This window comes from Oncorhynchus kisutch, unplaced genomic scaffold (genome assembly GCF_002021735.2).
Source record: "Oncorhynchus kisutch isolate 150728-3 unplaced genomic scaffold, Okis_V2 scaffold954, whole genome shotgun sequence".
Taxonomy (NCBI): domain Eukaryota; kingdom Metazoa; phylum Chordata; class Actinopteri; order Salmoniformes; family Salmonidae; genus Oncorhynchus; species Oncorhynchus kisutch.
Genome location: NW_022262899.1, coordinates 38,098 through 59,230, shown reverse-complemented (window position 1 = coordinate 59,230; position 21,133 = coordinate 38,098). Strand labels below are relative to the sequence as shown.

The window sequence follows — 21,133 nt, the reverse complement described above, 5'->3', positions numbered from 1 at the left end:
GGCTGCATTCAGTAAGTTTTTACGTTCTGGAACGTTCAATTGAACGGAAATGGTACTGAACGACCAGTTGAATAACGTGGAGGTTGTGGGTTGGGGAAACTGATGTATAATAATAACGGTTGCGGGAACGCTGTCAGCATGGCCACTGCCCTTTAAATACATCACTCGTTGCTTCAAGTCACACCTCACCACACCTACCAAACGGGAGCAAACGTACCTCAGTCTGTTCAAGAACGTACGAAAACGTTTTTGAAAACGTGTCGTTCAGTACAAACAGTTCCGCAACGTAGCAAACGTTCAAGTGAACTGAACGCACCACTGTTGTGAGAGGAGGGAACCCGAGGGAAATTTCTTCCACGTCTATCGAACGCTTCCAGTGAGGGACAATTACACGGATATTGCCATTTCAATTGAAGCTTTTAAAGGGAATACACATTCGATTTTCTTAAAGAAAATAACGGAATTCATAGTGGCGGGGTAAGTGTAAATCCTATTTACAGGACCCATTTGTTCAAGGAAGGGAAGAAAATGGAGTTGGAGGACGGAGTAGTGTACCAGGACGACCCGGGGACATCGGCTATGATGTCGGAGCGGGTATCGGGCCTGGCCAACTCCATCTACCGCGAGTTCGAGAAACTGATAGGAAAATACGACGAAGATGTGGTGAAAGAACTGATGCCGCTCGTCGTGGCTGTGCTGGAGAACCTGGATTCGGTGTTCGCGGAAAACCAGGAGCATGAAGTGGAGCTAGAACTGTTAAAGGAGGACAACGAACAGCTCATCACGCAGTATGAACGGGAGAAAGCGCTGAGGAAACACGCAGAGGAGGTGAGTCCGGGCAGCGAACGGCGGAGAGAGGGAGTGAGATGGAGGACATTGACAGCGGATTTTAAACGCAGCCTCTAGCTGCAAGGCCACCCAAGCCAGTGGTTTTCATCACCAAAGCATCCCTACTGATGTCTATGTGTAGTGTAGAACATGCACGTGGTGCAACGTTGTCAACAAGGGATACCCACGAGGCTAATAATCTTATATTGTGGAAGGAGAGCCACGTTCGTAATATCTGCTTCCCAGTTAGAGGAGTAACTGTGTGATTAGTTTAGCATCATGCTAACAGTAGCCTACCCATCCATGGTGGATTGATTCACAGTAGCCTCAATTTCATCACGCACTAACACACAGAATGCCTGCGACAGATATGTTTTTCTCCTCTAAGTATATAGGTGCGCGCTTGATGTTGCCATGAGAGGACGTAGCCCCCAGTTAGTCAACCATCCATCCTTTTTTTGTCAGACTGTTTGCCTGCTTGGCTACAGTAGCCTGCAAAAACAGCTGTCAGCTGCTTATCACTTTGCATGCAAATATCTTTAGTATATTGTTTTTTCTCCAAAGATAAACAGAGCCACTGGGAGAACTGTCTTCCTGTCAAGGTAAATCCAATCATGTCATCAGAAACATCCCACCTGTGTTCTGCTCTCACACACCATTAGCTCCTGTCTAGACCAGTGATGTGTATAAACCCTGGATGACTGGCAGGGGGTGGTGTATTTAAACCACCTAGCAGTCTTCTTGGTACTTGTCACTTGTAAAAGAGACGACACATGTTACTGACCCCTACTTAATTCCATGTAATTTTGTTCTCGAAACATTTAATGTAAATACTGTAGAATTCCATTAATTCCTATGGAGGACTGCTCCTACTGGGGAGTGCCAGTGTGGCTTCAAAGCCTCTCAATTAAGTGATAATGCTCGAGAAGCCGGTGTTTGGAGAATATTTTGGAACGGGTGTTGTTACCGTGCCAATATATCCTCAAAACACTGTCTTCGAAGGCTTTGAATCACTTTTATACAATGGGTTACCAACATAATAATAATGATTGACATATTATTATTCCGTTATTATTAGAGGCTTGTGTCTTTTTTAATATGAAGGGATATTTCACTTTCTCTGGTCATAGGAGTAACAACATGAATTGGTGCAGAAATAATGCAGTGCAACTTAAGTTTCGCCATCAGCTGGAAGACTGTCCTCTTTTTTCAGTGAAGGGAGGGAGAGAGGAGGGACGGTAAGTCAGGTGAGAGGCAGCTTCACGCCTGCTCTCTCCCTCCTCTCAGTGACCATCAGCTGGAAGACTGTCCTCTTTTTTCAGTGAAGGGAGGGAGAGAGGAGGGACGGTAAGTCAGATGAGAGGCAGCTTCACGCTTGCTCTCTCCCTCCTCTCAGTGACCATCAGCTGGAAGACTGTCCTCTTTTTTCAGTGAAGGGAGGGAGAGAGGAGGGACGGTAAGTCAGATGAGAGGCAGCTTCACGGCTGCTCCCTCCCTCCTCTCAGTGACCATCAGATGGAAGACTGTCCTCTTTTTTCAGTGAAGGGAGGGAGAAAGGAGGGACGGTAAGTCAGGTGAGAGGCAGCTTCACGGCTGCTCCCTCCCTCCTCTCAGTGACCATCAGATGCAGACCATCAGTCCCAGTAATTAAAGGCTGTATATTATGCTCACTCAGCAGTGCCAAGTAATACAACAAATTTTATATTACCCATGTGATCATGGACCTAAAATGTTCTATTACCCGTGTGATCATGTACCTAAAATGTTCTATTACCCATGTGATCATGGACCTAAAAGGTTCTATTACCCATGTGATCATGGACCTAAAATGTTCTATTACCCGTGTGATCATGTACCTAAAATGTTCTATTACCCATGTGATCATGGACCTAAAATGTTATATTACCCATGTGATCATGTACCTAAAATGTTATATTACCCATGTGATCATGGACCTAAAATGTTATATTACCCATGTGATCATGTACCTAAAATGTTCTATTACCCATGTGATCATGGACCTAAAATGTTATATTACCCATGTGATCATGGACCTAAAATGTTATATTACCCATGTGATCATGGACCTAAAATGTTCTATTACCCATGTGATCATGTACCTAAAATGTTCTATTACCCGTGTGATCATGGACCTAAAATGTTTTAACATCATTTGAAAATGGTCTGAGAAAAACAAGGGTAATCAAGAGTAAATCCGATTATGTCGGCACACCCCACGTTGTCACCATAATAAGAGTTCAAAATGCCCACTGTGTTCATACAGTATTTCACAAGAACATATGAATTCTTTAGACATTCAGAATGGTAACAAATGCATGCTGAGGGCAAATAGAGAGCCACTCTACAAATGTCCACGAACTCAAACAGGTCTATAACAGATAAACATATCAAATATGTTCCAACTTCCCCCAGTCACACCTCACTAATAGTGAGCGAGCAACTTTCAAACAATGATCCCCACTTTTCCCTACCAGCATATCAAGGAAATGATGAGGAGCAATACAAAGTTTTAGGATATTTTTCAATGAAAGTAAATGACAGTAATGTAAAGTAGGAAGACCAGTAAATAGTCCATAAGATATTATAATAATTTTTTTCCTTTTGGAAAAGTTTTATTATTACATTTCCTTTAAAAACAGATCATTTATATTTGTACAACATTTATACACATAAAAACAGCATTTTAATATTACATTTACATTTGTTAAAAACTACATGCTGTTAAAAACAATAGAAACAACCATGAATAAAAGTACCTTTTCTTGTAAAACATCCAATCTGTAAAAGCTATTTAAAATGTATACTAATGATTTAACAAAAGTAATGCTAAGATATTAATGTGTCATGAAAGGAGTGTGGCTATTTGCGCTGGCAAAGCGGTTTTATGGGATCTGATAATTATGAGTTTTTCACTCCCCTGGTATTGGTTGGTGTCGGCAAGAAATGACGAGTAAAAATGTATCTGACACCAAGACAAGACCGAGACACTCCTAGGCCGGACTTGAGTAGGCTACTACAACACTGAAGATAACTGAGGGATGCATACATTATCCAGAGTCACTATCCTACACTGAATCATAATACAAGTGGGTCTGTCATACAGCCACATAAAACCCCACAGAATAGTGAAGGCTACTTCTTCCTGTCATTCCTTTCACATTGTTTGCTTATAACTGATGATCCCTCTTGCGTAGGACAATTTTGCATAGTCAACATGCAGCGATGATGTATTGGGTCTATAGGCCACCTCAGAAACCTCATTGTTACAGAACTGTTTTTAATTGCTTAACATTGCATAGGTTTAGGTAAAAAAAAAAATCTGAGTGGTAGATCTCGGATTGCATTTTGACTCAAAGTGATTTTGAATCCGTTGGTGACCACTGCTCTAAACTAAAGCATCAGTAATCAGACAAGAGTATAGACAAATACAGTCAGGCTATTATACAGCGTCCATAAGTGGGCCGCAATTACCTATTGTAGTCTAGGAAAAGCCCTTGAAACTGTTTATGAATGAGTAGTTACACATTTACATTTATGATAAGTGAATTAGGCCTCATGTTATAGAGACAAACATTTGTAATCGGGCAAGGTACATTGGACACACGCACGCACACACACACATAGAGAAGATGCTGTATTCTGCCTCAGAAGCAGCAGGTTTAGTGACTCAGCAAATTATCAAGACTGCTCATCGGATGGAGAGAGGAGGAGAGGATGAGGTGAGAAAGGACAGAACAGAATTAAGAGGACAGGACAAGCGAGTGGAGAAGAGGGGAGATAAAACAGAACTGGGTTTTACTGGCACTTGCAGTATGAAGGGCTTTCATGCTATTTCTGTAGTTACACCTTTTCTCACTGTATCATCCTGAATGAGTTGTTACTTGAGTAATCATGACATTAATAGTCAAATATGTAAAAAAATAAAAAATAATAATTTGGAGTGTATAATACTGTGAGAATAAAGTTCCATCCATCAGTCTGCATCGTTTCAACTGCTTTGGATATGCATCTTAAGCTCCTGTAGTAAAAGTAACATATTAAGCTCCTCCCTCTAGTAAAGGTAACATATTAAGCTCCTCCCTCTAGTAAAGGTAACATATTAAGCTCCTCTAGTAAAGGTAACATATTAAGCTCCTCCCTCTAGTAAAGGTAACATATTAAGCTCCTCTAGTAAAGGTAACATATTAAGCTCCTCTAGTAAAGGTAACATATTAAGCTCCTCTAGTAAAGGTAACATATTAAGCTCCTCTAGTAAAGGTAACATATTAAGCTCCTCCCTCTAGTAAAGGTAACATATTAAGCTCCTCCCTCTAGTAAAGGTAACATATTAAGCTCCTCTAGTAAAGGTAACATATTAAGCTCCTCTAGTAAAGGTAACATATTAAGCTCCTCCCTCTAGTAAAGGTAACATATTAAGCTCCTCTAGTAAAGGTAACATATTAAGCTCCTCCCTCTAGTAAAGGTAACATATTAAGCTCCTCCCTCTAGTAAAGGTAACATATTAAGCTCCTCTAGTAAAGGTAACATATTAAGCTCCTCTAGTAAAGGTAACATATTAAGCTCCTCTAGTAAAGGTAACATATTAAGCTCCTCCCTCTAGTAAAGGTAACATATTAAGCTCATCCCTCTAGTAAAGGTAAAGAAATAGGCATCAGGAATAGAAGAGGAACTTAGCATCTGTCCAGGCCCATACACAGAGTCATGACCCTACCTCAGTGGGGAGAACGATCACCATAGAACTAAAGGTTGCCTTGCCCCTACAGCAGACCTAGGATCAGCTCAGCCTACCACAATTTTTTACCACAGCCATTTGGGGTCAAAATGACTATACTGAGCTTTGATCAGTGGTTACAGACAACTTCAAGACTGGGGCTTCACTTGCAGCACTGCCCAGTCTGGTTTGACCTATTTCTGTGTGTGTTTTGGTTTGTGCCCATGTGTGTGTTTGTTGGACCTCTTGCTGCCTGGCCCTGAGTCTTAGTGAGGGAGAGTTGGATGTGACTCGGACCGTTTGTCTCTCTGTAGTCCCATTGGAGCAAACTCAGCGTGTAGTGCTGTTTTAGGCTTCTCTGCTCTGTCCAGGCTGTGACACAGAAACAGTGAGACACACTCCTCCAGCCCGCCTTGGGTTTCTTCATCCCAGGAAGCCTTGTGTTCCCCAGAAAAGATGCAGATGAGGAGGGGGGGGGGGGGGGGACGGACCGAGGTTTTCGTATTGTTGGCTGTGTGGGTTATGATTTCCAGGTCATGTGATCCTTTGTGATGGCCAGGGCTCACTTAGAGGGAGAGACTTCCCTGTGCCTTGGCTTCTATTACGTACTCTTGGGCCTGGTGTTGCACCATAAACCATCCCCATTTTACTCAATATTGACCTACTCTGTTTCCAAGGGAATGGTTTGTCAAACCCTCTTGGATTTGATCCAGGAGAAAATAAAGAGCAACATCTGTTCCCCTAATGTCTTATAGGCCACTCTGAAATATAAAAAGGAAAACGCCACATTGCTGCTCATGTTCCTAAGTGATGTTATTATAACAACGTTTCCTCCCTTAGGTCTTCATCAGGCAACAGTACCTGGATGTGTGTTCTTCAGCTTTTATAGGCCCCTCTGCCACGCATTAATTCCGTTGTCGTTATTTAACAGATCGCTCAAATCGGAAACACAAACCTGGAAAAATAAAGAAGGGTGTTCAGCTGTGTGCATCTTCTCACCACTATGAGGAGTAAAGTCTCCATGATATAGTAGTTCATCACACAGTTCCCTTTGTACAAATCATACACTGTTTGACTGTTTATAGAAATGTGAGTGAGCGTAAGTAGATTTCACTCCAGTTCGACATTCATCCCTAAGGTGTGGTTATAAACTGACACTTTACAGACATGTGGCAAGTAATACTTCATCCATAACCAATCTTTTGAATCACGATGAATCTACATGGATGCAAACAATGGCCGCTCCCTCAGAGGTGGCACCACTGGTTCAAAAGTGGTGTGGCAAAATTCGTCTGTGTCTTTTCTGTGGGGCATGGAGTTTTTCCTGATCATGACCTGGTCAGGTAAAACTCTGGGTCCTATTCGTAGGCTATGACAAAATATTCTTAGCTTTCCTTTTCATCTGTGTTATGACTATAGGCCTGTGCTTTTAATTGTCTGGTCATGTGAATTGAAAACCATCTTGACCTGAGATGACTCAAACTATCACAAACCTTGTTGTTATTCATTCTGAATATAATATCAAAACAGCCAGAGACAACAACTTCAATGGACAACATACTCTAGTTTAGTGGACTACTATAGCAGGGCTGAGCGTTATGCAAAGAATGGTTACAATGACTTTAAATATGAATTCCACTCTACACACACACACATACACACACAATGTTAAGCAGTGGACTTTGAAAAATAAATACAGAAAGGTTTCAATGTAGAAAGTATACATTTTATGTCATCTGATTAATGATACTCTTCTGCTATTAATTCTGTAAGCTTTATGTAAGGCAGGCTTACATTTAACATTATACACGGTATACTTTGTAACAGTTTTTTATGTGTAAGTTATAAAACCACTAACCTTCTGTTGTTGTCTGACAATGTTGTTATTATCATAGTTGGCCAGCCTACTGAAGCAAAGACACAGCCAAGGCTGACTCATCTACAAATCAACATACACTGCTCAAAAAAATAAAGGGAACACTAAAATAACACATCCTAGATCTGAATTAATGAAATATTCTTATTAAATACTTTTTTCTTTACATAGTTGAATGTGCTGACAACAAAATCACACAAAAATGATCAATGGAAATCAAATTTATCAACCCATGGAGGTCTGGATTTGGAGTCACACTCAAAATTAAAGTGGAAAACCACACTATAGGCTGATCCAACTTTGATGTAATGCCCTTAAAACAAGTCAAAATTAGGCTCAGGAGTGTGTGTGGCCTCCATGTGCCTGTATGACCTCCCTACAACGCCTGGGCATGCTCCTGATGAGTGCTCCATGCCAACTCCTGGACAGTCTGTGGTGCAACGTGGCGTTGGTGGATGGAGCGAGACATGATGTCCCAGATGTGCTCAATTGGATTCAGGTCTGGGGAACGGGCGGGCCAGTCCATAGCATCAATGCCTTCCTCTTGCAGGAACTGCTGACACACTCCAGCCACACGAGGTCTAGCATTGTCTTGCATTAGGAGGAACCCAGGGCCAACCGCACCAGCATATGGTCTCACAAGGGGTCTGAGGATCTCATCTCGGTACCTAATGACAGTCAGGCTACCTATGGCGAGCACATGGAGTGCTGTGCGGCCCCCCAAAGAAATGCCACACCACACCATGACTGACCCACCGCCAAACCGGTCATGCTGGAGGATGTTGCAGGCAGCAGAACGTTCTCCACAGCGTCTCCAGACTGTCACGTCTGTCACATGTGCTCAGTGTGAACCTGCTTTCATCTGTGAAGAGCACAGGGCGCCAGTGGCGAATTTGCCAATCTTGGTGTTCTCTGGCAAATGCCAAACGTCCTGCACGTTATTGGGCTGTAAGCACAACCCCCACCTGTGGACGCCGGGCCCTCATACCACCCTCATGGAGTCTGTTTCTGACCGTTTGAGCAGACACATGCACATTTGTGTCCTGCTGGAGGTCATTTTGCAGGGCTCTGGCAGTGCTCCTCCTGCTCCTCCTTGCACAAAGGCGGAGGTAGCGGTCCTGCTGCTGGGTTGTTGCCCTCCTACGGCCTTCTCCACGTCTCCTGATGTACTGGCCTGTCTCCTGGTAGCGCCTCCATGCTCTGGACACTACGCTGACAGACCCAGCAAACCTTCTTGCCACAGCTCGCATTGATGTGCCATCCTGGATGAGCTGCACTACCTGAGCCACTTGTGTGGGTTGTAGACCCAGCATGTGAAATTTATTGTCAATCGGTGTTGCTTCCTAAGTGGACAGTTTGATTTCACAGAAGTGTGATTGACTTGGAGTTACATTGTGTTGTTTAAGTGTTCCCTTTTTGAGCAGTGTATGTAACTAGGCCTACTCATTATTATTTGTAAATTAGTCAGTCACCATTTACCCACAATGCATCACATATAAACCCAGCAAAAAAATTATCTTCCCCTTTTCAGGACCCTGTCTTTCAAAGATAATTCATAAAAATCTAAATAACTTCACAGATCTTAATTTTTAAGGGTTTAACACTGTTTCCCATGCTTGTTCAATAAACATGCACCTGTGGAACGGTCGTTAAGACACTAACAGCTTACGGACGGTAGGCAATTAAGGTTACAGTTAAGAAAACTTAGGACACTACAGAAGCCTTTCTACTGACTCTGAAAAACACCAACAGAAAGATGCCCAGGGTCCCTGCTCATCTGCGTGAACGTGCCTCAGGCATGCTGCAAGGCGGCATGAGGACTGCAGATGTGGCCAGGGCAATAAATTGCAATGCCGTACTGTGAGACGCCTGAGACAGGACGGACAGCTGACCGTCCTCGCAGTGGCAGACCACGTGTAACAACACCTGCACAGAATCGGTACATCCGAACATTACACCTGTTACACCAGGAACGCACAATCCCTCCATCAGTGCTCAGACTGTCCGCAATAGGCTGAGAGAGGCTGGACAGGTCTTGTAGTCCTGTTGTAAGGCAGGTCCTCACCAGACATCACCGGCAACAGTGTCGACTATGGGCACAAACCCACCGTCGCTGGACCAGACAGGACTGGCAAAAAGTGCTCTTCACTGACGAGTCGCGGTTTTGTCTCACCAGGGGTGATGGTTGGATTCGCATTTATCATTGAAGGAATGAGCGTTACACCAAGGCCTGTACTCTGGAGCGGGATCGATTTGGAGGTGGAGGGTCCGTCATGGTCTGGGGCGGTGTGTCACAACATCATCGGACTGAGCTTGTTGTCATTGCAGGCAATCTCAACGCTGTGCGTTACAGGAAAGACATCCTCCTCCCTCATGTGGTACCCTTCCTGCAGGCTCAGCCTGACATGACCCTCCAGCATGACAATGCCACCAGCCATACTGCTCGTCCACTGTGCGTGATTTCCTGCAAGACAGGAATGTCAGTGTTCTGCCATGGCCAGTGAAGTGCCCAGATCTCAATCCCATTGAGCACATCTGGGACCTGTTGGATCGGAGGGTGAGGGCTAGGGCCATTCCCCCCAGAAATGTCCGGGAACTTGCAGGTGCCTTGGTGGAAGAGTGGGGTAACATCTCACAGCAAGAACTGCCAAATCTGGTGCAGTCCATGAGGAGGAGATGCACTGCAGTACTTAATGCATCTGGTGGCCACACCAGATACTGACTGTTACTTTTGATTTTGACCCCCCCGTTTGTTCAGGGACATGTTATTCAATTTCTGTTAGTCACATGTCTGTGGAACTTGTTCAGTTCATGTCTCAGTTGTTGAATCTTGTTATGTTCATACAAATATTTACACATGTTAAGTTTGCTGAAAATAAACACAGTTGACAGTGAGAGGATGTTTCTTTTTTTTCCTGAGTTGAGATGTTCTTGACCATGGACAGTGAAAACATATTTCACCCTTCAAGACTCTGCTTGCTTAGACTCACTGCACTGCTTCCAACAACACATTGTTGGGACATGAGACGGTCGATGAAACACCAACGTTTCAGATGACACAAACTGACACTGGTAGTACTCCAAAACATATTTTGCAATTTTAACCATCGGTTCAAGAAGTATCTCTGGGTAGGCCAAGGGGCCTCGTTCAGAAGAACAACATTAGATAACTAAAGTGCTGCAGTGGAGAGTGGAGATGATGACAGGGCAGTCCGTGTCCCAAATGGCACCCTATTCCCTATATAGTACACAAGTTTTGACCCGAGCCCTAAGGGCCCATTTGGTGCACTACATAGGGAATAGGTTGCCATTTGGGATGCAACCTAACTGTTGAACCGCATTAAACAGTCCCGATGAGGGGTGTTATGAATCATGGGGGTATGGAATGTTCAATGCTGTGATTCCTCATATGTATCCTCTCCTCTCTCCTTTCCTCTTTATTGTGTCCATCCTTCGCAGCATATTTTGGTTCCCTAGTACTCACGGTAGGAACTGATTTCCAGTCAAATCCATATATTCAATGATTAAATCAACTACTTTCAACATTTTAATTGAAAATAATGTATATTTCATGAAAATAATAATTTCCATGAAGTAGATTTTATTGAATGTTACTCATTCTGTTGCACTCTATTCTAACCAAACCTGCATTACCAGTTCATATCACTAGGTGTCACTATGCACTAGCTCGTCGAAAAAGATGGCTGCCTGTCTCTGTATTTGTGAAAGTTATGGTGGTGCTAGAATCCATAAATTCAATAAATCCTTTGTGAATAATCACCAGCAGTGCAAATAAAATAATATGCCAATGAACATTACTGGACGAACAAACTTTCCAGTAACTTCCGTATCCATTGTCCTTGGGTAGCAGCAGCAGATTGTTTCATCTTCTTTATCCTGGGCCAAACACATTTATTCAGTGAGTCTAAATCATAATGTTAGCTGCTGGCTACATGATTGCATCAACCTAGCTAGCTAATGTTAGCTAGCTAGCTATCTAGCAAGTCTACTCTAAAGCTAACATTAGTAGTTTTGTTAGCTAGCTAGCTATAGATTGGATCATTCTAGATAGTTTTAGATGACTAAACTGCTTTTATTAACTGCTTTTATTCACACATGCCTTGTTTTCCATGAAAATGTGTGTTCATTTGCAGGTTTAAAAATATATACTTGTGTATTGATTTTAAGAAAGGTGCACATTGGTGCAACGACAGAGCTTTTTTTCACAAATGCGCTTGTTAAATCACCCGTTTGGCGAAGTAGGCTGTGATTCAATGATAAATTAACAGGCACCGCATCGATTATATGCAACGCAGGACAAGCTAGATAAACTAGTAATATTATCAACCATGTGTAGTTAACTAGTGATTATGTTAAGATTGATTGTTTTTTATACGATACGTTTAATGCTAGATAGCACCTTACCTTGGTTCCTTGCTGCACTCGCATAACAGGTAGTCAGCCTGCCACGCAGTCTCCTCGTGCAATGTAATTGGCCATGATCGGTGTCCAAAAATGCGGATTACCGATTGTTATGAAAACTTGAAATCGGCCCTAATTAATCGGCCATTCCGATTAATTGGTCGAGCTCTAGTTTCCACTAGATAACACGACCACAAAGTCAGATTGCTCCAGGATTCCACACTGGAGAGGAGTGTGAGCGAAGAAATAAACCAAGTGCAGAGTCAAAAAATGATGTGCTGGTGCAACCAAACATAGTTGTTGAGAGGTGTGGTTAATTAGGGTCTGTAGGCTGTAGCTAGAAGACGACCACTGTGACTGACAAGTGAATCCACCTATCACAGCGAGCGTGGGGGTTACCACATGAAATCCCAGGGACAGGGTTTTATTCACTAAACATGCAAACAGGCTGAAATTGGGGGAGGTACTATGTCAACTTGCCCAATAAGAAATGCCTGCTTTCTTTTCTGTTGCAAAATGTTTTTCTATGACGTCAACTATTGAATTTGTCTGGTAAACGTGTTCAGTGCCGCTGCATTCACACCAGATTGAAGTACTGGGGCAAATGCCGTCTTGCCACACGTTTTCCAGCGGCTCTGTGCTCCCTGGTTTGTTCTTCTAGGGGAGAGGAGCACAGAAGGCCTGGGTAATACAGTATGGTGGCCAGATGATTAGCTGCAGCCTTTCTAGCTGTGTTGAACGTTACAGGTAGAAATGTATTCTATAGAATGTTATGGCTTTGTTTAATGATGAAAAAAGATCATTATCTGATGTACTGAAGGCAGCTCTAATTTCAATGCATCTATAAATGTGAAAACAGAAAAGAAGAAAGGAGAGGACTGAAGAGCAGGCTAGAGTAAAGTATTACAGCTGGCAGGATGTGAAAGCACACACACACACACACACACACACACACACACACACACACTGGATTTCTGTCCAGGACACACTTCTCTGACACACCAGAAGGATGTGGGAGTGGAGGGGACCTTCATTTCCGGATGAACAGAAGACTTCCAGATCCTGGTCTGTCTATGTAACATAGTAGTAGACATTCCTGCTTCTTAGAGTGTAGTCTAGACTATGTTGTGGCAGTAGCTACACATGTACCCCTCTGTATAACGTACAGGGTGGTCCTGTATTTGGTCAAATAATAATTCTGCTCTCTATATTTGCAGTGTCTCTTTTAAACTGTATTATGTCATGTGTGTGTGTGTGTGTGTGTGTGTGTGTGTGTGTGTGTGTGTGTGTGTGTGTGTGTGTGTGTGTGTGTGTGTGTGTGTGTGTGTGTGTGTGTGTGTGTGTGTGTGTGTGTGTGTGTGTGTGTGGTGTGAGAGAGTGGTGTGTGTGTGTACAGTCATGGCCATTTTTTAAAAGAATGACACAAATATTAATTTCCACGAAGTTTGCTGCTTCAGTGTCTAGATATTTTTGTCAGATGTTACTATGGAATACTGAAGTATAATTACAAGCATTTCATAAGTGTCAAAGGCTTTTATTGACAATTACATGAAGTTGATTCAAGGAGTCAATATTTGCAGTGTTAATCCTTCTTTTTCAAGACCTCTGCAATCCGCCCTGGCATGCTGTCAATTAACGTCTGGGCCACATCCTGACTAATGGCATCCCATTCTTGCGCAATCAATGCTTGGAATTTGTGAGATTTTTTATTTTTTGTTTGTCCACCTGCCTCTTGAGGATTGACCACACATTCTCAATGGGATTAAGGTCTGGGGAGTTTCCTAGCCATGGATCCAAAATATTGATGTTTTGTTCCCCGAGCCACTTAGTTATTACTTTTGCCTTATGGCAAGGTGCTCCATCATGCTGGAAAAGGCATTGTTCGTCACCAAACTGTTCCTGGATGGTTGGGAGAAGTTGCTCTCGGAGGATGTGTTGGTACCATTCTTTATTCATGGCTGTGTTCTTAGGCAGAATTGTGAGTGAGCCCACTCCCTTGGCTGAGAAGCAACCCCACACATGAATGGTCTCAGGATACTTTACTGTTGGCATGACACAGGACTGATGGTAGCGCTCACCTTGTCTTCTCCGGACAAGCTTTTTTTTCCGGATGCCCCAAACAATCGGAAAGTGGATTCATCAGAGAAAATGACTTTACCCCAGTCCTCAGCAGTCCAGTCCCTGTACCTTTTGCAGAATATCAGTCTTTCCCCGATGTTTTTCCTGGAGAGAAGAGGCTTCTTTGCTGCCCTTCTTGACACCAGGCCATCCTCCAAAAGTCTTCACCTCGCTGTGCGTGCAGATGCACTCACACCTGCCTGCTGCCATTCCTGAGCAAGCTCTGTACTGGTGGTGCCCCGATCCCACAGCTGAATCAACTTTAAGAGATGGTCCTGGCGCTTGCTGGACTTTCTTGGGCGCCCTGAAGCCTTCTTCACAACAATTGAACCGCTCTCCTTGAAGTTCTTGAAGATCCGATAAATGGTTGATTTAGTTGCAATCTTACTGGCAGCAATATCCTTGCCTGTGAAGCCCTTTTTGTGCAGAGCAATGATGGCGCCACGTGTTTCCTTGCAGGTAACCATGGTTGACAGAGGAAGAACAATGATTCCAAGCACCACCCTCCTTTTGAAGCTTCAAGTCTGTTATTCGAACTCAATCAGCATGACAGAGTGATCTCCAGCCTTGTCCTCGTCAACACTCACACCTGTATTATTGAGAGAATCACTGACATGATGTCAGCTGGTAATTTTGTGGCAGGGCTGAAATGCAGTGGAAATGTTTTGGGGGATTCAGTTCCTTTGCATGGCAAAAGGAATCTGATCACTCTTCATAACATTCTGGAGTATATGCAAATTGCCATCATACAAACTGAGGCAGCAGACTATGTGAAAATGAATATTTGTGTCATTCTCAAAACTTTTGGCCACGACTGTATATGTTACTGATGAGAGAGAGTTACTGAGAGTCCTCTCTGTGTGTCTCTGAGCAGAAGTTCATGGAGTTTGAGGACAGTCAGGAGCAGGAGAAGAAGGACCTTCAGAACCATGTGGGCAGAATGGAGTCCCACTCCCGCCAGCTTGAGCTCAAGATCAAGAACTATGCAGACCAAAGTAAGTTTACACATCACTCACTCACTCGCTCGCTCACTCACTCACTCACTCACTCACTCACTCACTCACTCACTCACTCATTCACTCACTCACTCACTCACTCACTCACTCACTCACTCACTCACTCACTCACTCACTCACTCACTCACTCACTCACTCTCACACACACACACACAGGCTGAATCCCAAATCGACCCCTTACCCTCCACTTCGCGTTCACATGCACATCCGCCATTTGCACTAGTGTCCCAAAGCTGAGTGAGTGAAAGCTATTGAGGGTGTGTAGAGGCTTATTAGCCCCTCCGGTAGGCACTTCCACTGAGCCTGCAACACTGCCTGATCCATAGCAATGCGCAATCCCATAAAGCACTGCCTTATTTTTGAGTTCTCGCAATTTCACATAAAAGAATGGAGAGACGTGCCTAATGCATTTGTTTGTCTAATGTCGAAACTTGATACATGTAAAAGAAGAAATAACATCCAAATTAAATGTTTAACTGTTGCTGAGGTTTAGATTTTGTAAAACGACAGGGTGGATTTGTTCATTTGAATTTCCTGCTTGTTTTATTATTTAAAAGGGTAACATGAACTGCATCATTCAAGTCAGGAGTGTGTCCTGGCGTTGATGGGCTTATTGATCCCCTCGCCGCTCTCTGGAAGTCACCCTCAGAGTTTCGTGAGCAACACGTGACAACGGAGTGATTTGGTAGGGGCGAGGAGGTGGTTTTAGATTCACCATCTCACTCCTGTTTCTCCTCTCTCCCTCTCACACTGAATCCACACATACATTACCCACCCACCCACACAGCCACATACATGCATTTCACATCATTGGTATGCCTACCATTTAGCACACAGCAGTCCATATATAGCATCTCCATGGAGCCCAGTGCAAATGTATTTCCATGATATTCCCTGCCTCTGCCTTTCTCGTCTCCCATTAATCCGTCGGACAATTAATTAGACACTGCTTCAGCCATTTCCTTTATTGTTGTCATGCTAAACAATTGCTAAAGCAGAAACAGACTGGCAATACAGGCCTGGGAAATGCAGATCGTAATGGCACATGCCCAGTGTGTATAAACAGTCACGAGTCCTATTCATGTAGTTAACCATCTGTAGAGCACGCTGCCCTGGCTGCTGCCACTCCCAGTCTGTGGTGAATAATTCATGGGTCATTATGCTGTTCCAGACAGGCGTTCTCCAACCAGGGCAGAGTCCACAGCTACTCTATGTGTAGAGTTGCCCACAAGCTACTCTTGTGTGGATAGTCTTAGACTGCAGGCATCATCTCTTACTTGCCCTCTTACTTCAATTGGGAAGCTTGTATGGAGGAGAAGATGAGTGGACTTCCAGATCCGTGGTTACTTTGCAGGACAGTGGTACACTAGAATGCTGTTTAGACATGGTGTGTATCTGCTGCAGGGTTGTGGTCAATTCCATTTAAATTCCAGTCAATTCTGGAAATACACTGAAATTCTAATTATCTTCAATGCTTTTCAGTTAGGAAAATTGGAATTTGGTTTACGTTCTGAATTGCCTGGAATTAAAATGGAATTGAGCCCAACCCTGATCTGCAGACACAACTCTTGGTTTCTTTGACAATGCTGTTCATTGTCTTTTATCAAAAAGAAACAGAATATTGCGTAGATGCAGTTCTTCCTCTCACCCAGTCCACCCAACAGAGTGAGCCAACGTTCTAAACACACTAACTCGGTCTACATCCTACCCACTCTCGCCACTCCTCAGAGAAGGACCACATAGCTGTCCTGCGGATGCCTGTTGGGCAGGCAGAGAGAAAGGCCCCTCACATAGCTGGCCACAGTCACTGTGGTTCATATGAATGGCTGGGAAGTATTTCCACCACAATGTGCATGTTAATGTAATACACTGCACTGATGCTTAAAAACCGTGATGAATCAATCCATCCATATGTGGGAACAGTTAGACACCAGGCTAGACATGTACAGTATACATGGTATATGGGTGCAGTTGTATAGCACATGCAGTATATGGCTCTGGCTAATTAGCCCTAAGACAGGGAGACCTACCTACCTAACTAACTAACTAACTAATCTGGAGTCAGAACAATCTGTCCTCCTCTATGTGATGTGGAGTAGTGGTCCCTCATTCAGGAGATGTGTAATGGCTTGATATAATATCAATATCACAGTGAGATGATGTTAATTAGGGAGATGGGGATGGGGCCCTTATCCTGTAATCTACAGTCAGGTAGAATGAATTCATTGGTCCCTGCTATGCTGTTCCTCTCCACCAAAGAGGAACTGATCATACTGTAATGAAGACCCATGAATAACGACACGCTGCACCCACTACTGGACTGCACTGCCAGTCCGATGACATCATCATAAATGGCCCACCACCACAGCCTTGTGTGACATGCGTTCCTAGTGCCAGTCGGCTACATCATGGAAATGGTACCGTTGACCTTGTTGTAGTGGTGCCATGTTCCCATGTTATATCATTCTCCCAGTACGCAATTATCTGACTTTCCAGATTATTCTAGGGTTATCCCTGTACCAGAACATCACCATGAAAACCTCTAGCCTCTTCAACTCTGTTTCATCTAGACACAGAGTGGAGATGCTCTGTTTCATCTAGACACAGAGTGGAGATGCTCTGTTTCATCTAGACACAGAGTGGAGATGCTCTGTTTCATCTAGACACAGAGTGGAGATGCTCTGTTTCATCTAGACACAGAGTTGAGATGCTCTGTTTCATCTAGACACAGAGTGGAGATGCTCTGTTTCATCTAGACAAAGAGTGGAGATGCTCTGTTTCATCTAGACACAGAGTGGAGATGCTCTGTTTGATCAGTATACATCAACAGCACATATCAATTCATCACATGAAGTTACCCCACCCTTATTTTCCTTTCACATCAGAAACAGACACAGAATCCCTCTAGAATAGTCATGGCATTTTCAATTCAAACTTTACCATAACCTCACAGCAGTATTTTCAATTCAAACATTATCCCATTGTCCCAGCAGCGTTTGAAGAGTGTTAATGCCAGTGTAATTGATAGTATCCCTGTGCTGTTCTCCGGCTGTTGTGCTGCTCCACGCCAGGTTTAGGCTAAACCAGACAGACTAATGGGAGGATTAGGGGTTTTTGTCACCTCTTAAATCGGGCCTATTTAAAATCATTTGAGAGAGATTACTTCCTCTGTGCTGTGAGTTCCCCGCCCCATTGGCGTCACACAACAGTCTAGTGTCTGATGTCTTATTACCGTTGAACCGAGGACACCTAGTGGCAGATCATTGTCATTACAGGGAGTAGAGTATAGCTTGTCCCACATCTTTCCTTGCTGGGCTGCTTTCAATTGATGTTGATAATGTGGGCTGGCTGTAGTGGCTATAACAGCGTTGATAACAGACACAGTCGTCTCTCTGGAAACACAAGAATATGAAAGTATTTTTATCTCAGTTCAAAGCAGTTCTATTTGTGTGGTCATTGAAGCTTTACCTTTTGTCACAATATGGTGTTACTAATGACTCATTGGTTAGCCTCTGTGTCTGTGTGTTTCCTTATAAGAACAGCTACTCATTTAACAGCTGACTAGACTGGCGTTGGAAAAGACTAACTGACTGACTGTCTTGTCTGTCTGACAAACGGATAATCTGATTGACTGTCTGTCTGAAAAACGGATCATCTGACTGACTGTCTGTCTGACAAATTGATCATCTGACTGACTGACTGTCTGACAAACTGATAATCTGACTGACTGACTTTTTTGTCTGTCTGACAAACTGATAATCTGACTGACTGACTGTCTGACAAACTGATCATCTGACTGACTGTCTGTCTGACAAACTGATAATCTGACTGACTGTGTCTGACAAATTAATAATCTGACTGACTGACTGTCTGACAAACTGATAATCTGACAGACTGTGTCTGACAAATTAATAATCTGACTGACTGTCTGACAAACTGATAATCTGACTGACTGACTGACTGTCTGACAAACTGATAATCTGACTGACTGACTGTCTGACTGATGTTCTTTCTTCTCTTCTCCTTCAGTCGGCAGGATGGAAGAGCGAGAGTCTGAGCTGAAGAAGGAGTTCAACTCACTCCATCAAAGACACACAGAGGTAAAGAGAGAGAGAGAGAGAGAGAGAGAGAAGGGAGAAAATAGGGAACTCTTCCTATCTGTATTGTTTTACAAAAGTACCAAAAGTAAAACTAACCTCTCTGTTCTATCCATTACAGATGATCCATAACTACATGGAGCATGTAGAACTAACCTGTCTGTTCTGTCCATTACAGATGATCCATAACAACACAGAGCATGTAGAACTAACCTGTCTGTTCTGTCCATTACAGATGATCCATAACTACATGGAGCATGTAGAACTAACCTCTCTGTTCTGTCCATTACAGATGATCCATAACTACATGGAGCATGTAGAACTAACCTGTCTGTTCTGTCCATTACAGATGATCCATAACTACATGGAGCATGTAGAACTAACCTGTCTGTTCTGTCCATTACAGATGATCCATAACTACATGGAGCATGTAGAGAGGATCAAGCTCCACCATATGAGTGTAGTAGAGACTTCAGACTCTGGAACTGTGGGCAGAGTCAGGTAAGGCTTGGTGTTATACAGGTAACTGCCAAAATAATGGAAACACTTGATTAAATGAGGGTACAAAGTCTATTGAAAACAGGTACTTCCACACGGGTCTGTTTCCTGAGATAATTAAGGAATTAACATCCCATCATGCATAAATATTCTGGGCAGGCCATTATTTTGGCTACCATGGCTATGCCCCCATAGGATGACAATGTCCCCATCCACAGGGGATGAGTGGTTTGATTATTTGACTTACATTTTTTTTTAACCTTTATTTAACTAGGCAAGTCAGTTAAGATCAAATTGTTATTTATAATGACGGCCTACCCCGGGCAACACTGGGCCAATTGTGCACTGCCGTATGGGACACCCAATCACGGCCTGATGTGATACAGCCTGGATTCAAACCAGGGACTGTAGTGATACATATTACACTGAGATGCAGTTCCTTAGACTGCTGCGCAACTCGAGAGACAGTGTTGATGAGCATGAAAAAGTACTTCAGGAAAAATACAATAAAGTGCTACCTAAGTCATTTTTTGGGATCTGTGCTTTACTATTAATATTTTTGACAACTTTTCAAATAAAATAAAATTGTATTAGTCACATGCGCAGAATACAACAGGTGTAGTAGACCTTACAGTGAAATGCTTTCTTACAAGCCCTTAACCAACAATGAAGTTTTCAGAAAATACCCCCCCCCAAAAGTAAGAGCTAAAGAGCAGCAGTAAATAACAATAGCAGGGCTATATACAGGGGGTACCAGTACAGAGTCAATGTGCGGGGGCACCAGTGTCGAGGTAATTGAGGTAATATGTACATGTAGGTAGAGTTATTAAAGTGACTATACATATATAATAACAGAGTAGCAGCAGAGTAGAAGGGGGGGGGGGCAATGCAAATAGTCTGGATAGCCATTTGATTAGTTGTTCAGGAGTCTTATGGCTTGGGGGTAGAAGCTGTTTAGAAGCATCTTGGTCCTAGACTTGGCGCTCCGGTACCGCTTGCCGTGTGGTAGCAGAGAGAACAGTCTATGACTGGGGTGGCTGGAGTCTTTGACAATTTTTAGGGCCTTCCTCTGACACTGCCTGGTATAGAGGTCCTGGACGGCAGGAAGCTTGTCCCCGGTGATGTACTTTTACTTCACTACATTCCTAAAGAATATTATGTTCTTTTTACTCCAAACATTTCCCTGACACTCAAAGTACTCCTTACATGTTGAATGCTTAGTAGGACAGAAAATGGTCCAATTCGCACACTTATCAAGAGAACATCCCTGGTCATCCCTACTGCCTCTGATCTGGCGGACTCACTAAACACACATGCTTTGTTTGTAATGATGTCAGAGTGTTTGAGTGTGACCCTGGATATCTGTGAATAAAAAAAACAAGACAATTGTGCTGTTTGATTTGCTTAATATAAGGATCTTTAAATTATTTGTATTTTTACTTTTGACACTTAAGTATATTTTAGCAACTACATTTACTTTTGATACTTAAGTATATTTAAAACCAAATACTTTTAGTCTTTTACTCAAGTAATATTTTACTGGGTG

The 21,133-nt window shown here is 43.1% G+C and overlaps 1 protein-coding gene across 7 annotated transcripts in view; it reads left to right on the top strand.

The window, feature by feature from the left end:
• Window positions 1–333: 333 nt before the first annotated feature.
• The window catches only part of LOC109877399 (C-Jun-amino-terminal kinase-interacting protein 4-like), a 49,961-nt gene continuing 29,161 nt past the window's right edge, over window positions 334–21,133 (top strand). For 4 of the 7 annotated variants that reach the window (XM_031817181.1, XM_031817179.1, XM_031817176.1 and 1 more), the window contains exons 1-4: window positions 335–828; window positions 14,851–14,971; window positions 19,022–19,092; window positions 19,496–19,590. In XM_031817181.1, the coding sequence (XP_031673041.1) occupies window positions 529–828; window positions 14,851–14,971; window positions 19,022–19,092; window positions 19,496–19,590 (587 nt within the window). In that variant the 5' untranslated portion in view covers window positions 335–528. Of the gene's footprint in view, window positions 829–14,850; window positions 14,972–15,551; window positions 15,678–19,021; window positions 19,093–19,495; window positions 19,591–21,133 lie in introns of those variants that run through there. The other 3 variants (XM_031817177.1, XM_031817174.1, XM_031817180.1) reach the window with 2 other exon arrangements.